The 18468-nt window shown below is 42.4% G+C and overlaps 2 protein-coding genes across 2 annotated transcripts; both read right to left on the reverse strand.

The window, feature by feature from the left end:
• Positions 1 to 1645: 1645 nt before the first annotated feature.
• akirin1 (akirin 1) lies at positions 1646 to 12155 on the reverse strand. The gene is made up of 5 exons (XM_079344860.1): positions 11785 to 12155; positions 5478 to 5624; positions 3885 to 4013; positions 2283 to 2354; positions 1646 to 2133 (listed from the first exon to the last, which is right to left on the reverse strand). The coding sequence occupies exons 1-5, from the start codon at positions 11987 to 11989 to the stop codon at positions 2123 to 2125; spliced, it is 564 nt and encodes a 187-aa protein (XP_079200986.1). The 5' UTR covers positions 11990 to 12155; the 3' UTR covers positions 1646 to 2122.
• A 1442-nt stretch (positions 12156 to 13597) lies between these two features.
• On the reverse strand, positions 13598 to 15509 carry cnr2 (cannabinoid receptor 2). The gene is made up of 2 exons (XM_079344848.1): positions 15003 to 15509; positions 13598 to 14876 (listed from the first exon to the last, which is right to left on the reverse strand). Exons 1-2 carry the CDS (start codon positions 15130 to 15132, stop codon positions 13795 to 13797), a joined length of 1212 nt encoding a protein of 403 aa, XP_079200974.1. The 5' UTR covers positions 15133 to 15509; the 3' UTR covers positions 13598 to 13794.
• Between the last annotated feature and the right edge of the window lie 2959 nt (positions 15510 to 18468).

Below are 18468 nucleotides of genomic sequence, written 5' to 3' on the forward strand. Positions count from 1 at the left end.
TGCTTTTTTTTCCTGCATCAAACTTCCTTCCTTCCTTCCCAGAATAAACAGTCTGCTCATTCCCCTTCTCTTCCACAGAAAATGTCCAGTCTCGTCGTGTCACAAAAGGTAACTGATATCTGCAGCCCGCGCGAAACAACAGCAACAGCAGCCTACCTGGCTGTTTCCCCCTCGTGCCACACCTGGGATCAGTGACGTCACGACGTAGCAGTAAATCTTTAATATCTCCAAAGAGCTGTTTTTTCCCACATACACACTCTCTCTGCCCACATCTCCCCGTGTATGAAAAAGCATTAAAAAGCGCCATTCATTGATTCGCGGTGTCGTATATCCAAAAGGATAAAACAGCGTCTAATTCGTCTAAGTGCACAGAGGCTGGAAAACTAATATAAACGTGGCAATACCTTTTATGGGCCACAAGGAGGCAATAGAGTCCACAATTAAGGACAATAGAAAGGTGCAAGTGGAGAGGAAACGTATATCCCATTTCAACCTTTCAGCTGTTGACGATTTACATTTCTGGAATTGCTTAAAATTTAAACCATTATTTATATTAATGGTGACTGCATCGGCAAATCAGCTTCAAGTTGCCAGCACACAACATTTCCTGTTTGGTGAGTGCCAAAGTAATACTGTATAGCATCAGCCTCTCCCTCCATCCTACCCTCAAATCACCAGCAGTGGTGACCTTTGACCCCGAAAACCCGGCTGCAGTTAATTAACCCACAACATTAATACACACATATTCAACACATAGCTTCGAGCCTTCTTAGTTCTCTCTCAAGTCCACCTCGCAAATACACCAGCTCCACCCTTCTCTCCTGGTTTATCTCTTCGTTTTCTTCCTGTATTATTAATGTATTTTATTCAACCATTTAGGCATTATCTGACAAAACACAGAAACAGCTTCTCTGATGACCTTCTGGTGTGATTAAGGGTGCAACTTTTCTGTTATTTATATATAAATTACTTTAATTTTCTCGACTTAGTTTATTTATTTATTTTTTTAAATGGTACAGATGTTAGCGCTGTCGCCTCTCATCAAGGACGTTCCTGGTTCAAATCCCTCCAGAGGGACTGAAGCCTCTCACATGTTGTCCACTTCGATGCACGGCTTCTCCGACTTCCTCCCAAAGTCCAAAGACATGCTGGTTAGGTTAATCCTCAACTCTAACACTGCCCATAGGTGTGAATGTGTGAAGCTGGTTGCCTCTCTATAAGTCGTGTGATTGACTAGCAAACAGTCCAGCGTACCCGCCTCTCGCCCAATGGCAGCTGTGATCGGCTGCAGCCCCCCACATGGGAAGATAATGGATGGATGGATTTAAGAAACATGTTCCAAGCGTTGACTTCAAATTTATCGTCATGGGAAAAGAGAATACATTTTAAAATAATTCAAAGTACATCAGTAATGAGATGCAAGGTGTGCTGCTAAGAAGCCAATTTAAAAGACCAAGAGTGAACTTTCAGTTCCTTTTTTTTTATTTTTTTTTAATAAATCAACTCAAATAATTACTTCCTTCTTAGTTTAGTTTCTTCAGAATAAGGAATTTTACAAACAATCCCAAAATAAAGACGACAACTCCAGCTGCTGCCTACCACATTGAGCTTACACACGTGAAGAAAACACTTCCAAGACAACACATTTTAAACACTGAACTTTATTTTTTTCAAAAGGAAGAAAAATCCACATTCTCAGGTAAAGAGTGAGGAGGGAGGGAGAGAGAGGATGGGGAAGGAAAGCGGGACGACGTGAGAAGCGGGAGCCTGTAAATACAGCTGCTGGAAGGTTATACAGAAAGATCACTCGAGCCAATAAGCTTTTTTTTTCTACAGCGTCAGCAAGAGATTTGACACAGATCTGCTTTTTGTCAGGATTTCCAGAAAGAGTATATCAACAAGGGAAACGTTTTGAGCTTTTATCTTTCAGATTCTTCTAGCTTTTGGCCAGCAGCTATAGCTTCAAAGTAAGAAATTAACATTTGGATTAAAAAGAGGGATAAACCATGGCACCCAACAGTTTGAGACGGAGCTTGGTAAATAAAATAAAAATCAAGTGGAAGGGGGCCGAAGAAGAGCAGCCATCCTGTGAGACGAAGCTGGAAGTGTCCTCGGTGTGAGCTCAGGAGACGTCTGAAATGAAACGATTGAGACGGGAGATGAGTGTCACGGATGGACAGTAACAATGACATCGCCATTCAAACTCTTTCAACTTTATTCATTTACACACTTGGACAAAAAGTGTGTGTGGTTGTGATTTGCTGGTGGTTCAAGGTACTCACAACTAGCAGGCCTGGCTCCGTATCTTCGCATGATCTGGTCTTGCGTGAATTTCACAAAAGATTCATATTGTTCTGGAGGGAAAGAAAACAAAACAAAAAGAAAAGACGCTGATGAGGATACAGTTCCAAGTTTTGTTTGAGAAGAAGTTACTGCAGCCCTTTCAGACTCGAGTCCGAGTCTTGAGTCTGGAGCCCGAACTTTCAGGACTCGTGAGCGGACCGAGTGGTGCACTGATGAGCTGACAGGTCCGTTCAGAGTCGAAAGTTTGAAGCGCGTTTCTGACATCTCAGTCAGTGGAGGTTTGCGCAGTGAAACTCGACTCACTCCAACCAGGCAGAGTGTGAAGGTGTTTCTTAAATATTTCTGTCCTCACTGTAACGCCTGAACAACAACAACGAGGAACCTGATGAATCACTTCTTCAGTGTAATCTTGTTGACAAGTTTGATTAACGTGACTATTACACAACTAATGTGACCTGAGAAAACCCCTTTCAGTGTGACGCTGCTCCCTCACTTTCACTTTTAATGAAACTGAACAAACACGGTTTCTACATTTAAAACTAGTGGAACAGGCACTGTGAATACAGCAGAGTGACAGCTGTACCAGACTGACGTTTACAGGACGTGGATGGAGGACAGAACAGATGTGTTTGACTCTGAACTTTAAGACATGGGCAGTGATTTGTACGTGTGCACTCTGCAACAGTGTGTGATCGGACTGAGAGCTGTCTGCACTGAAATAGTTCCCTCCTCTCGAGATCATGTTTCGGAGTCTGTTTCCACCTTATTATTTGGACACCGAATGCTCACCTGCCATCACTTTATTTCTGCACCTTCAACGACAAAATCACTTTAATCTGCAGTTTTAATATCTGCATCGACTGTTTCCTGTCTGTATTCACACCTTTTGCACTTCCCCCACCTCGAACACCACCGTACATGCATTAACAACACACACACCTTCTGAAGGTCAACACAGGCACTAATGCCATACAACTGTTCTGAGCTTACTCAACTGTTTAGAGGTCTCTTTGAAATCACACATAGATTTTCTTTCCTGCACAGGTTATGTACATTTATTTATTCAAGTATGAGTCTATTTTTAATTGCACAGGTTTATAATAATTTGTTTATTCTGAGTCATACAGGGGGCCTTCAAATTCGTGTTTCGGGTTGTTATATATATGGAAGGGAGTGGGGACAGCGGTCGTTTATTGTAACTAATGTCTCGTGTCCTGCATGTCTTGTATACTGCTACTGCATGCCTTGAATCTATCCATCCCTCTATATAGAACATACTTTATGTTGACATAATGAAGTGTTGCCATGCCTCAGCTTCACACCATCTTCCCTACTCTTGTTCTCTGCTCGTTTAAAGGCTTGGCCCCTATTCAACATTCACTCCGTTTGAAGATCTATGGATGCCAGCCCTGCTGCATGGACGTGATCACTTATTACATAAAAAGACTGTCAGAAGATTCTTTGGCTGAATGTTTCTCATCACACAGAGACACTTCTAATTTGCCAGAAAGCAAGAGCCTGCTGTCCACATGAGCAGTGAACGCTTAGATCGGCTTGTTCTCTGAAGGGACGGTTATTACCTGCGAGTTTTGTGTTTAGGATCTGTTCGTACTCCTCCCGGATCTTCTCCTCGTGGTCTTTCAGGAGCCTCTCACACAGGTAGCTCACCTGCTTCAGTGTAAACGAGGGCTGGTCCTTCCTTGAGGCGCCTGAGGAACACAAGAATCTGATGAGTTATGTGAATGACTCAGACTTCTGGTGCACTCGCAGGACAGACACAGGGTGCTCAACACGATGCACCTCGGCCAGCTAGCAGGGTCACGCAGCACTAATGCGAGCTCTTCCCACGCGTCTCCGTGTCAGCGCCGCAGGAGCCTCCTTCAGCTCACTGAGCCAACTTTGAGCTCCGCTATAAACCGTTTGGGACTGAAACGACGGTAAATCAGAGGCGAGGACGGAGGAGCGAGGATGAAGGTTTAATGGCCGACTCGGAGCTAGGAAGAGGCCGGGTCAGTGAGAGCACAGTCACTTTGATCTATGAGAGGATGGTGAAGACGGGGAGACGAGACACTGGGGACTGTGGGCACATCGACACCGTCAACATGTCGCCTTCTGACGCAGGACAAATGCGTTGATGCAAAAGGACGAGTAAACGTTTGTCAGTTTGAATTAAACATGGTCGTAGTTTTTGTGGGCACATACAAGTAAACGAGACATTTCTGAAACACCACACGCTTTGCACATATCAGAGACCAGTACTGTTATCCATCTCTGAGCCACGCCTGGGTTAAAGTAAACTTAATAAAGAAATGATCTCTTTACTGCCACTGTGAAAACGCGAACAAACGAATACACTTTCAAGATGTCTTATCCAACCATCACAAATTCCATTACAATTTTTTTTTTCTGGGTTGAATGAATGTGGTTCGTATTCCATCTTTAGGACATGTGCATTTATTTACTCGTTTACAGTGAACAGATAGCATCTTCTCTTCATTTGGGAGATCAGCATACTATCTATCTGAAACTCATCAATTACTCTAAACAGCATCATGATGACTAAACAATAATATAGTCACGTCAAGAGAACAGGCTGAACTCATGTTATGGATACGTCATCTTAACAGGGGAAGGGGCGAGAATTCCAGCACGCCGAGCCAAATGGCGTTTGGTCAGACTCTGCATAATGAACCTTTTCTATCCTGTCGAGGTTGGGAGACTGCGAAGAATGAACATCTGGAATAGAAAAGATACGACTGTGTTTTATTGTGGTTTTGATGTCTGAGGTAGTGGAACATTCAACGTTTGTGACCGATGAAGAGACTTTATTTGATCCCACGTGGAGGCAGAAGTTTCTGTCTGAAGAAGTAAACAATGATTCCACATAAAAAAAAAAAAAAAACCCAAACTGATCTAAACCTGCTTTGTTCTCCGGCTTCAAATAAAAAAATGATGTCTCCAACTGTCAGGCCTGGATAAATGAACCTTGTCCTTACAGAGAGCCATCATGTAAAGCATGTGGTTTATGTTGGGGTAAACATGCATAACCTAACTCCAATACTGCCATGCTGTTCCCATTAAGTCCGTGCACGACCAGAGGACCGGGCCTCGGGGGGCAAAACAAAGTGTAAGCAGCCGCTGTTGCGTGTTTGGCCAGCAGTGAATAGTTGTACCTGGTGGGGAGCTGGGGGCGTTGAGGGAAGAACTGGGGCTGGGGGCATCACTGGAGCTACAGGCCTCGCTCTGGTTAAAGGCCCCCTCCAGCTGTCGCCGCCTCTGGATCCGGCTGTACTCCTGACGCAGGTTCTGGAAGATTTGCTCTGCAGGGAGGGGAACGGACACAGGAAGAAATAAGTGTTAAAAACCAGGGCAAAACCAACGACAACAAAACATCGCAAAACAAGAAAGTGAAAACAGATTTGAAGTTTTTATTTCAAATCATCTTAGGCGTCGTCAATGTACCCAGGATTAGTTTCCCAAGAATATTAGATAATATCCGTGGTCACTATTTGATGTGTATAACAGTGATTGATGACTGAAGGGAAACAACCAGTATTCTCATTAGTTTTGTCTTCAGTGGGCGTTATTATTAAAAACACTACAGCCACCACAATCACCCTCACACATTGTTGAACATTACTCCATCACAGCCAGGAACCAGAGGAGGAATCATCATCATCATCAAGACATAAACAGCTGTGTCCATATCCTGTGTTGTCTCTCATGACTTTGTTTCAAAAAACACACACTTATAGGAGGGAGGTGAAGGTGGTAAAGACTGAAAGCAGCCATGACCACACACACACACAGCTGACATGTTCACCACTTCCTGTCTTGTTGATTTATAAACTACACTTCCCTTTCAAACATTTCCTGTTTCAGTCTGCGTCTTATCAAACGACAGCTGCTGACGTAGCTTCATCAGCTGCGAAATAAACCTTTTGGTTTTTTTTGTGTTTTTGTTTCACTGGATTGTTGCAAGAAGTCTCGAATTCTCCAAAGACGTGCGACGTGCGGGACTGAAGCGTGGCGTTTTATTGGCTTTGCTTCGTAAACGGGTCTGTGTGTCACAACGCTGCCACGCAGACTTCTTAAACGGGACTTTTATATTCTGCAGCTTTCAGTGGGACTCGAGGCGTCACTAGTGGGAGTGAGGTAGAGCTACAGGAAGCTGACAAAGTGATGTACAGCCCTGATTGATCCTGATCAGCCAACTGAAGTTCTGCTGACAGATAAAGGAGCAGATTAGGACGATTAGACTCTCTACTCTTACAGAAGACGACGACGTAAGAAAGATGAATTTATGATGTATCATGGGTGTATTCTGGGACATGACTGGATCGTTTCCGTTTTCCTGCATTCTAAGAACTTCTCTAGCAAATGAATGAACTACAAAACCCACGTTCTCAACACCAGATCATGGTGTCAGTGTTGGGCGTTTATATAGAGGGGGAACATTTACCTTGTTTTGTTTTTAAACGTTCCTGACATTGTAACACAACAGCTTTTTATTTCCCCATAGCTTTTCATCTGAGTCAACACTGACTTCTAATAAGCCGTCAAAGTCCTCGGGGTGTTCATCGTTTTCTTCTACGAACACACAGTTAAAAAATAGCAGAGCCCGAGCTTCAGTTTGGAACAAGTATGAATTTCAATGAAATAAAAAAAGCTGATGGAGGCAAACTAGGAGCGCGTGAATAAGGTCCTTCAAAATGCGTTACTGCACAGTGGTATCCCCCTCGAGATCGTCAGACACTCCTTGTTAGGAAGAACCCTCTGCTGCCCTGCGGTGCAGTGTCGACACAGCTCAAACACGGCTAACGGCCAACACGCATACATCCAATTAGAAGGTCAAAGTTCAAAGAGTCCCGAGAAAAACATCGCGGCCTCAACCAGAGCAGATAACCTAACGCAGGAGAAGGGACTTTATCTTCCTCTTCTCATTCGGCACAGAGACCTTCTCTATCTGGGGAGCCGTTCCTATTTATCTTGGGTGGGGAGGGAGCGAGAGGCCATGTCGAAGTCACTTCAGCCTGCTTGTTTGGAGAGAGAATCCTGCTTTCCTCATCATCCACGGCCATTTTAAGAAGGCCGTGTTACATGTGGCCTAAAGCTTGGAAATCTATCATTTTAACAAATGGATTAAAAAAAAACGCACAGTTCGGTTTGTAAAATGAAAAATCAATTTTCACGACGTCTGCTTTCAACTCCTAAAGTTGTTGGTTAGAGGAGAGCATTCAGCTAAAACAACGGTAGAATGTCCTCGTCATAAAACTGGACGGGTGTCTGGACGTGGATGAGTTTCGACCTGGAGCAGAGAACCGTCTTCATCAGCTTTGTATACTGAGCAGCGTCTAAAAACAGAGGCAGGAGGCGGACTGAGAAATATTCAGCAGCACAAAGAGCGAGGCAGAACAAACTCCAACCACAGAAGTCTGACGCGTCACATGTACCAAGATCTTAAATCCTATATGATGTAAAAAACAATAATAAATAAAATAGGTACAGTAAGTCCTCATCCAAACATGTCTGAGCATGTTAGAAGCCATGCTGGTACGTGTGATAGCGTCCATGTTAACAACAGCAGGGGCCTCACATGACGGGCTCCGTTCAGCCACCACTGTTCACTCATGATAAAGAAACGTCACTGCAGAAACAGCAGCTTCAATCCACACAAAGACACTGAAACTCCACCCTGGAGCTTTACTCTTCGCCTTTTCTTTCGGTGATTTACTTGAAATGGATTTTGTATTTTTAATAGATACGTTATTGATGCCGAGGGAAATTCAGGAAGGCCATATAAATGTCCAACACGCAATGAGAAAATGTCTACTTCCCTTTCTCGGAATCTTTAATGGCCATTTTTCACTTCGTTCTTTACACTACACAACAAGTGACAATATTTAGCAGAGCAAACACAGTACAGTTTTTAACCCCAACTCCGCACCAAAAGTTAACTTTTGTTGAGAAGATGTTCATAGTAAATCAAGAAACCAGCTCCGTTTCTTGTGTTTGTCTGTCTGAACCACGGTCGTCAATAAGCGAATCATCAGGGCAGCGTTTGGACAAAGCTCTAACACTCTGAGGTACATTTGATGTCTGATGATCCCAAGAATTCATCTGTATGAGCTCAACGAGAAGGACACCGGGTCGAAGTTCATTTTGATGAGCATCCCCCCCCCCAACAGGACCGAGGACGTGACAGCAGCATTCATGCGTTTGAGGAGACGGTTTGAACAAAGAGCAGCACAGTGTCAGGGTCCCGTCTCACTAAACCCATGCGAGTGTCACCCAGCGAGACTGGGACAAGGACCCAGGACAGAGGCTGACTGACCACACAGCAGATGAAACACTTTTCAATTAGGCTAGATCCAATCAGACAGAAGTCCTTCAGTGTCCCCTTGATGATTAGCCCAGTCTTAGAGTTTTCCATATTATGCGCGTGTGCGCGTGTGTGTGTGTGCAGGAGACCCAGTGTCTGTCTTCACCACCATTTTGTGTTCTTTGTTATTTTCTTTGGAGGGCTGGGGTGGGGTGGCAGCTCTACAGACCTCAGTTACCAATTTCCTGGGGGAAACCCTGTAGTAGACACAGGAAGTCAACATGATGGTTGTTTACAGACAGAGCAAGATACTGAAAGAAAAAACTAACTTCACCTGCTGCTACAACAACTACTTTGTATCATGTAGCGTTTCTGTAAAGACGTATAGTTGTGAATGTGTCAGAGAAGTGTTAGGACCTATTGAAGCCAAACAAAAGTTTCATTCTAAAATCAAGGTAGTGAGAGAAGAAGGAAAAAAAAACGTTGACATTTATGTTGGACAGTAAATGAGTGAAAACCCTCTCCTGGTGCCCATCACTTCCAACGCTGCCAACTACAAGTGCCTCAACTGTGGGTGTTGCTTGGCAACAATGACCCCTGCCACAAATAGGCCAAGCAATCAATCACAGAGACTTCCGGGAGCCAGGGGGGGAAACAGTGGAGAAAGCCTGGGCTGAAAGGCTTAAGCCCAGGCAGAATAGTGAATACGAGAGGGAGATCGGCTGGAGAGATTGGACATGGTGGTGCAGAGAAAACAACGCTGACTCATTTCATTTTACCCTCCACTGACTGGGGTGGGGGGGGGTTGGTGGGTTTCTCATGTTTAAACGGCCAAGAAGTCGTCAGTGATTTATTATGGGAAGGTAAGTTCAACTTTTTCATTACGTGCTGGCTTAAGACTGGACATTACAGACAGAAACCACTTGTGGACAGCTGAGGAGTCTTGAAGCCTGTGGAATCAGTGCTAATGAAAAGCTAACTTATTACTAATATAAAGGTGACAATTGATCGATCCTAAAGTCCTATTAATGGATAATACATTTCATGTCCTCATCACATCATATTCATCATATTATGCATGATGTGAAGCTGCACTGCAATATTTTATTTATCTTCAAAATAATTAAATTCTTTGAGCATCAAACCGGAAAATATTCACATTTTAAATATCACAAAAGAGCACTTTACTGGCAGAAACAGGTTGGTCTTCTACGTCTCAAAAGTGTTATGCGACTCCACTTTTCACATGCTAAATTCATTACTCCTGTCAACACGAGCTTCCCGACGAGGCAGCAGATTTTAAATCAGTTCACCTGACAAAAAGCCTCAGTCAACCAGGAGAACATTATCGAAACGCAAACAGCCTGCGCTGGAGAACAGAGTGAGTGAGCCTATTAATATTATAAAATGACCCCAAATAGGCCCAGGCAGTGGACGCTATCCCATCCCTGTGTCTCGCCTGCACATACAAACTTGCTCACCGTTAGCAAACCTGACTAGCTGGAAAGCCTGTGTGTGTAGAGGTGGGTGGGAGGGATGACAGCTGACCTTTCGCTAAATACAAAACTGCTTTCACTTGGCAAACCACAGAAGAAGGGCAGGCCTGCAGCACCAGTCCCATGAGGGGCCTCTTTCTGGCTGAAGGTGAGTATAATACCTGGTATCTGGGCCTCATGTCTGCAGCAGACAAATGTGCGTTACTTGCGGATTTACTTGCAGCTGTTGTGTGCTGTAATTCAATGAGACAGGCAGACTCCTGAAGAAATTAAATGTAAAGGAGGCCTTTAGAAAACATTAAGTTAGAGGTAAACCTGAATAGATGACCCAGAAAAAGTCCAATTGATACATGTTCTGTACCAACATGTAGCTGTACTATAAACACCATTCTTTAAGGGATACATATTAAACAGTCTCGATGAGTGGCCAAAAAAGGGACAATTACGTCTTTACTTTTGAGGAATATGCACATCACTGTTAAACGTTGGCTTTGAGTGGAACATACACCTCACACGCTGTTCATCAGAGGCAGACATAAAGACATTTCACAGGACGCCCGCTATGATGCCATCTCCATCAACACGTACATCTGTGTGTGTTTGAATGCTTTTCCCGTCCCTCTATAGGAGTCATTAAATACTTTTTCTTCTTGCTTTGCAAAAAAACATGAACAGCAGAAATCTTGAGTTGCAGTCGGACTGTATTAATGAAGCATAGTGCATATACAGAGTATGTGTTTAAAGGGGCTGCAATTCTCCGGTCAAGCACAGTGACTGGCACATACATTAAGCTTTACAGGATCACAGCTGAAGCATCTATAGTTAATTATCAAAAGGTCCACTAATGCACCCAACACCCGTCCATCGCTCACAGAGCCGTTGTCCAAGTCAAAAGGGAGAGAAACAGAATACAGACATAAAGGAAATGAACAATGCCCTGCAGGCCTGAGGAGGAAAGAGACATGCTTAAATGGTAAACCCCCCACCTCAGCTCCATGCAAGACAATCGTGGCACTAAAGCCAAGGAACATTGCCCAGGCAACTCCTAATGAACAGCCTTCAGCTCTGAAGCCATTTGTCCTCACAGTCGGAACCAGAAGGTTTTTGATTTGTCACCCAGGTTTGTTAAAGTAAGAGCACGTCCTTTCCTTGTGTGATCACAAATAGTGTTTCTTTGAGCACATTAGCACGCCACGCAGTAATAATTCACACAAACGCTGCACAGTCTGATGCAAAGCTGACGATGAAGTTAATTAAAATGCTTTATCACAGCTCTACTATGCTAGATTTAGTCTGTCATTTTACTTGAATAATTAACTGTGAATATGAGATGTTGATGGAAAGAAATAGTAACTGTGAGATTACTAAACCAAACCAATGAGCTAGCAGAACACCACTCACAAATATCCTTTCAGAAACTTGTTTTTTAAACCAGTTTATTTGTTATGATTTGTAAAGAAGGTTACCGGTAACTTAGCGACGACAGTCTTCTTCGTGGAGTTAGCTTAGCCATGCTAGCATCACCGTTTAGCCTCCAACCCCCCATTCTGATTCTCCCAACTAGCTAGCTATCCATTCCGCTCCACCCAAACCCCCCTCCCCCCCATGACACCCACCCTGAAACGCAGGAGAAAAAAACTCAATTATAGTTTAATTTCATACCTGGTGTGAGCCTGTGTTCGCCTCCTATCGCCGGGGGAGACATCGAATGCGTCGGGCTGTCCATCGGGGGACGGAGGTTGCATCTCTGCGGGGACGGAGTGCTGGGAGTCCCCGGTAGTGGATTGCACCTTCTCCGCTTGGGAGACTGGGGACTGAGGAGGGCCTCAAACTCCATCGACCGCTTTAACGTAGCTCCACAAGCCATGTTGGCAAAAAAAAACAAAAGGGGGAGAAAAAGAAAACAAGATTGAGGAAAAACGACCCACAAGAAAAACCGAGGGGAAAGCTCCGGTGGTAGGATTTCTTCAGCCTTTCTTCGTCTCCACAACAACGGATCTTCTTCTCTGAGTAGTAAGCCAACTGCCGAGCCTGCCTGCTGAATTTTTAAAACGTCACAATGGACGATTCCACTATTCGACCTCAGAGGGGGGTCTCGAATACTTAATACGTCTTACTTTGTATATTTCAGAGTTTAAATCAAACATTTTAACCAAAATTTACTGTAATATATATATACTATAATTATTCAAAGAATATAGTTGGACAAGTGTAGATACCTAGCCTTTTTTTTGTTGTTGCAACTTCCGGTTTCGTCACCCTACACTTTTTTGTTGATTGCATTCTGTTGAACTCAAATTGAAGGTTCACGAGACGTCTGGCAGTGATGGTTAGGTTAAAAAAAATAGATTAAAATCAAGAGTCACAAATCTCCTTTTTTAGTGGGAATCATATAACTGATGTTTATGGGAACAGCAAAACAGGTTGCCATTTTATTTTACATTGAATTGGAAGATTCAACATTAAGTTTATGGGGCTCCCATGTTTGCTTACAGTAAATGACAGATGAGTAAGATTCACTTTGGAATTTTCTCCTAAATAATTACATAAAAAGTAAACACAAAAAATGGTCAAGTATTGTCTTTAATCTGTTGACACAGTGATTGAAGCATGTTCCTATCCAATGATCTAACATCACTAAGCATTAAAGGACTTGTGTGATTTTCTATTTTGATACCGTATATGCTTATATGACTCTAAGTCCTTTTTTAGTCTGTGCTTTATACTGCAGCTGCTTGCTGTCACAATTTCAAAGAATGTTCCAGGGCCTGTGTTCGCTCTCCTCCTTGCATCATTTGTCCCATCTACTTCTGCACACACTGCTTGGATTCATGTGGTGAACACATAGGGGGAACATTGTGTGACGCTTCCCCGTGCATGGAGCTTTTGTGGAGTCCTGGCATTCATGTGCAGATAGAATAGGCATCTCACAGTGTCCTCTGTGTTCATGCACACGCTGAGACAAAAATACTTTGAACACGAACAAGTAGGAAAAAACAATAAATCTACCTTTCTACTATGACATGACGCACAAAAGTTATGTCAGCAGTTCAGTTCACAGGACAGGGTTTGTCATAGGAGAGAGAGAGAGCTAAAGGGCTTTCATGGGGGCAGAGAGGTCAAAGGTTAGGGGTTGGCTGGTCACTTGACATTATGTCACTTTAAAAAGAGGATCCCACTGGACCTTTTTTTCATGGCCTAGACAAATACCTACGAGCAGCTGTATCTCAGTATCAGTAAATTGAAAACACACTATAATAATTTTACTTAATTTTTGACAGATAAAGAATTGTGTCATTGAGACAAAAATGTTTCTTGGATAAACGGATGTTCTAATACCATTAATTGTTTCTCAATACCAATTCTGACACAAAGTCTATTCCTAGTGGGATTTAAAAAAAATCTACATAGGTCACTAGAAAAAAATGATATTGCCGACATATCGCTGTAGCTTTGACTAACTTTACACTTTTTTTTTTTTTTTTTGCTTCCCTCGTTAGTTTGTTGTTAAAGTTGAACATTTTTTATCCCAGTAGCTTCAACTACAAATCAAAAGGCAAGAAAGTATTTTCCAGCTCTAAAACTTTGATAGGAATGAATCCTGTTCATTTTTTTATTTTAGATCTGAAGTCTGTCGTGTGACCTCACACACCTATTTATCTGTACAGGAAGTCATTTTCTGATGTCTAGTTGCTGATTGTTTACGATCTCTGAGATTGAGTTAAGTCGCGTGGATCTGTTCCTTGCTGTCTCATCCTCACTAAAGTTGTTGTCTTCTGTGGAGGCTAGTCTAGGGCTTAGGTTCTCTGATGACTTTTTACACCTTCCGGTCTCATACAGCCTCTGCAGCAAATGCAGCAAAGCATCTCTTAGCTCTCGACAGCGCAGTGCATACAGCAATGGGTTGACTGCAGAGTTGACCAGGCAGAGGGTGCTGCAGAAAGCAAAGGCCCGCAGTTGGTTGCGGTTGAGGCGAATGGATACATCAGCTAACATAAAGGAGAGCGCAGGAAGCCAGCAGCCCACCAGTATGAGGAGAATTAGGCCAAAGGTCCTAGCTAGCCGAATATCCATCCTCATGCGGGCGTGGCCTGTCCCTGCTGCTCCCTGGATGTTGGTCATGGAGGACTCGTGGCGGTGTGCAGTCCACAGGATGAGTGCGTAAGCTCCCAAGATGAGAGCCAGGAGTACCAGGATGAAGCTGGTCCAGCAGGCCAGATAGCCCGGGTCGACGTAGGGAAAGAGGTGAGAGCATCGTGGAGAAAGCCCTGTGGGACACCTCCATCCCATCAGAGGCAGGAAGGACATGAAGATTGTGACACTCCAGAGGATCAACAGGCTAAGCACAGCTCGCCGACGGGTCACCAGCACCTTATAGCTAGACGGCTGGTGGATACAGAGGTATCGGTCCAGAGCAGTCAGAAGAAGACTTCCCACAGAACTGCTGAAGGCCATAGTGACTCCGCCTAGTTTAAAGAGGTAGGCGGTGGCGTCATCACTGTGGCGGAAGAGATGGAAGTCCAGGAAGCTGGTGGTGAAGAAGCAGCTGGCGAAGACGTCTGCCAGAGCGAGGCTGCCGATGAAAAGAAATGAAGGCCGCCGTCGCAGGGTGGCTGTGCCTGCGATCACAACCAACACCAGAGCGTTTTCCAAAAAGGTGATAGGTCCTGCCAGGAAACAGATGGAGCCAATGGCTGTTTTCTCCGCGTCCTCGAGGACCATGTAGCACTCCAGTTTCTCACAAGATGTGTTATCTAAGAGAAAAAACAGGCATTTATATTCCAGTACAGGTTTGGGTAGGCAATGAAACTTAAGCCCCAACCTAAGTAAAATAAATACAAACATTCTGTAAGGCACTGCATATATTTCAGGCTGCATACCTGATAGTGTTGAGGTGTTTCCTTTGGCGTCTGTGGGTCCTAAAGTTGCGTGAACATCCCATTTATCCATTATAGCTGCGACTGTTTGGGGCAAATGCCACTGTAGATTGAATTTAGAATATAAAGGCATTCATATAAATGCTAGAAAATTCCTTTTGGAGTAAAACCAATGATTACTGTTTATTTAGGAAATAACCTAGCATTTAATTCAATTGAATCATATTCGGTATCCTGCATTTTACCTGCATAACCTTGAGTTACTGGCACATAGTTGTCACAGAAACTGTTCTTAAAAAAAGCTATTTGCAGTGCAAAGAAAACAACAACAAATAAAACACGTTAGACTTAAGGTCAACTTTAAGTGATCGTGGATGAACAATGTAATCAAAATTAAGTTCTGTGTTTAAATAATGGATGGCCGTTTTTAGTCGTTTTAATATTCGAGAGTTGTTTCTTTGTCAACGAATAGCTGCACTTTTAGTGAACTGTTACTTGAATAATGACGTCAACAAGTACCCTAGTCCTCGAATAATCTGTCCATCCCTAGCTTCTTTGGACCTATAATCTACTGGTTATGTAATGCATGAAGGTAACTTAAAGTGTGAATGTACTGTATCTTTAAATGTCTTCAGCTTGCATTGATTTATGGCAACAACAAAAAAAAGTCCACTTACAAAACACGCAAATATATACATGTTATAGAATGAACAATTGTTTGAAATGAAGGTTCATAGACTATATGTAATAAGTTGTTTGATGACAAAGCTTCACCTTGAGGTTTTTTCTATCATTAAGTGGAGGACACAGCCAACTTCCTGTGGAGAAACACATAAAAAACAAACAGGTGATCTCTCTTTGTCAATATTGAACCTGGAGCTTAAAGTGGACATTAACATTCATTAAGAGGTCACAGCAAACAGACAATGATCATTACAGTATCTGTTGATGATGCTCATAATGAAGTGCAGTTACAAGGCACTCGCAGACAGAAAACGATAAACCAATCCGTACTCCAGGAACTAGGACCCAATGTTTTGTCCTGTAGTGCTCTTTATGTTCTTCTCAAGAAATAATAGTTATACATGTATTACAGTTAGTATTATTCCTATATGATCCTATTACATTTTCATTAACATTACTCTGTAATCCATTAGCTGTAGTTTTAACTGAAACAATAACTGTTGGAACACATATTTTTAAACATAGATGGTGGGTTTTTTAAGTCGGAAACTGGCGTGTTACATGTTAAGATAAAATGGTTATGAGTCAATAGACTGCATTAACCAGCAGTATCGTAATAGATGTGATGTGGTTGATTAACAGGGGACCCCGGCGAGAGGCATTTTAACTGAAGTGTAAGAATGTGATAGATAGATAGATAGATAGATAGATAGATAGATAGATAGATAGATAGATAGATAGATAGATGATACTTTATTGATCCCGAGGGAAATTCAAGATCTTTTTAGCAGACAGAAGGAGCTGGTCCATCTCATCTCATCATGTGGACGCTTTACAGTTCAGTCTGAACATCTTAAAAAACAAGATGAGCTGAGAATGTTTGAAGTGCCCAACAATCTTTCAGTTCGATAACCAATACGTATATTATGTAAATATCGAATAAGAAACATTTTACATAAGATCCACAGTTAGACTTCATCATGTAAATCAGGCTGTTGTAAATTCAGAAGATTTGATTCTTCAGATCGGCTCAGTCACATCTCTATGATTTACAATAGGTTCATTTTGGTCTTCTTGATTTGCACTTTACTTTGTTACTGTGCGGTCATTTAGTCTATTTTTGGTCTTTTTCTGTTTTGTCTTTGACTTTTAAAAATTTGCGTGGATTATATGTTGTCTTTATACCATCTGCTTTTCTCCCATGCAGTGAAACTCGTGCTATTCTTTACAAGACTCCTTATTTGCTTTCATTGACTTTGAATACGTTTTTAATGCACATTTCCTCACTGTCATTGTACCTTGTGTGCATGCTGTTGCCTGTTGCCCTATCATCATCATTAATCAGAATTGAGACTGCCCCCTACTGGGACTATAGATGACTGCACAGTCAAGGTCAGCACAGTGATAAATAATCTATTTTAAACAATCTCTGCTGAGTGCATCACCTGTAAGCAATCAATAGATTGAACTCTGTGTGATGAGAAAGGATTTGATTGACGTAAATAACGCTGAGATGAAGGGGAGTGGCCACTTATAATAACTGCTTAAATACAAACAAATACTACAGAATGCATGACATATGTATATAACGGTGCATTTGAAGGATCTTTACGAACCATGTGTTAATCAGTTCAAACAGTAAAACTTCATCAAGGAATGTAGTTGGCCTATATAGGACAGTGTGAGTGATTACAATTCTCATGAGTGCACTTAAGGGAATATTTTCACCCTATCAGCTCACTTTGCCCTTCCCTCGCTTTATTCTCTTTCCACTTTTTGCTTTTCCGTCTTTTCCATCACAAATATGATACTACCTTATGAAATATAAAACATATAGGCTACTGTATATATGAGCAAAAGTAAATTGCTTTCCATCTCTTGACTCGAGGGACAATATTTCTCAATTTGACTGTGAGCCATATGGACACATGCAGGGTGGATATTTCCGCACCTCAGGCTTCTTCTCCCTTGTGGTTAAAAAAAAAAAAGAAAAAGAAATTTGATTGACAGAGCAGAAAGCTGTGTTTTGACTCTAAGGAGACATTCATCCTCATAAAAAAGGACTTCCTTTTCAACATCAGGAGGAATCACCAACATAAGCTATACATATGTAGACTATGAGGATGTCCGTTATAGTCAGATCTTTGCTGATTTGCACGCTGTGACAAATATGATGTGGCAATAGTCCCTTGAGTCACTATTGCACTATCGCGTTCTTGTTGCAAAATTATCTTTCACCAGACAGAAGAACAAGAAAAGACCACGTAAAGCTTCTTCAAACAATACCAATCAATGAACTAAAAAGATGCCATTATACAGTACATATAAATAATAACTGACTTTGTGCCATTGTATTTTAAATCTGTCATGAAATCACTTTTAAAGGCTTACCTTTTCCCCCTTTGAGCTTGTTTTTCTTGTTTTGTTTTTCCCTGTCTCTCAGAAGCAGAAACGACCACAGAAAGACAGACCACAAGACTGAACAGACCTTTATAGAAATGACTGGTGGTAAAGTGCACGGGAGAGAGAGAGAGAGAGAGAGAGAGAGAGAGAGAGAGAGAGAGAGAGAGAGAGCGAGAGAGAGAGAGAGAGCGAGAGAGAGAGAGAGAGAGAGAGAGCGAGCGAGAGAGAGAGAGAGAGAGAGAGAGAGAGAGAGAGAGCGAGAGAGAGAGAGCGAGAGAGAGAGGATGAATGAGCATGAATGATGTTATTTTAATTACAGCTGGAGTCTGTGATGAAACTAAGACTAAAGTCATAGCAGAAGAGTTCATTTGATCAAATGATG

This window comes from Symphodus melops, assembly GCF_947650265.1.
Source record: "Symphodus melops genome assembly, chromosome: 5".
In the NCBI taxonomy this organism is placed as follows: Eukaryota; Metazoa; Chordata; class Actinopteri; order Labriformes; family Labridae; genus Symphodus; species Symphodus melops.

Coding starts and splice junctions, on each gene's coding strand:
- akirin1 (XM_079344860.1), bottom strand. CDS start 11,989: ATGGCTTGTGGAGCTACGTTAAAGCGGTCGATGGAGTTTGAGGCCCTC. Junction 4,014..5,477: donor CGCCCCCAGCTCCCCACCAG/GTACAACTATTC, acceptor TGTGTTCCTCAG/GCGCCTCAAGGAAGGACCAG. Junction 2,355..3,884: donor CCTAAACACAAAACTCGCAG/GTAATAACCGTC, acceptor CTTTCCCTCCAG/AACAATATGAATCTTTTGTG.
- cnr2 (XM_079344848.1), bottom strand. CDS start 15,132: ATGCCTTTATATTCTAAATTCAATCTACAGTGGCATTTGCCCCAAACA. Junction 14,877..15,002: donor AAACACCTCAACACTATCAG/GTATGCAGCCTG, acceptor TTTTTCTCTTAG/ATAACACATCTTGTGAGAAA.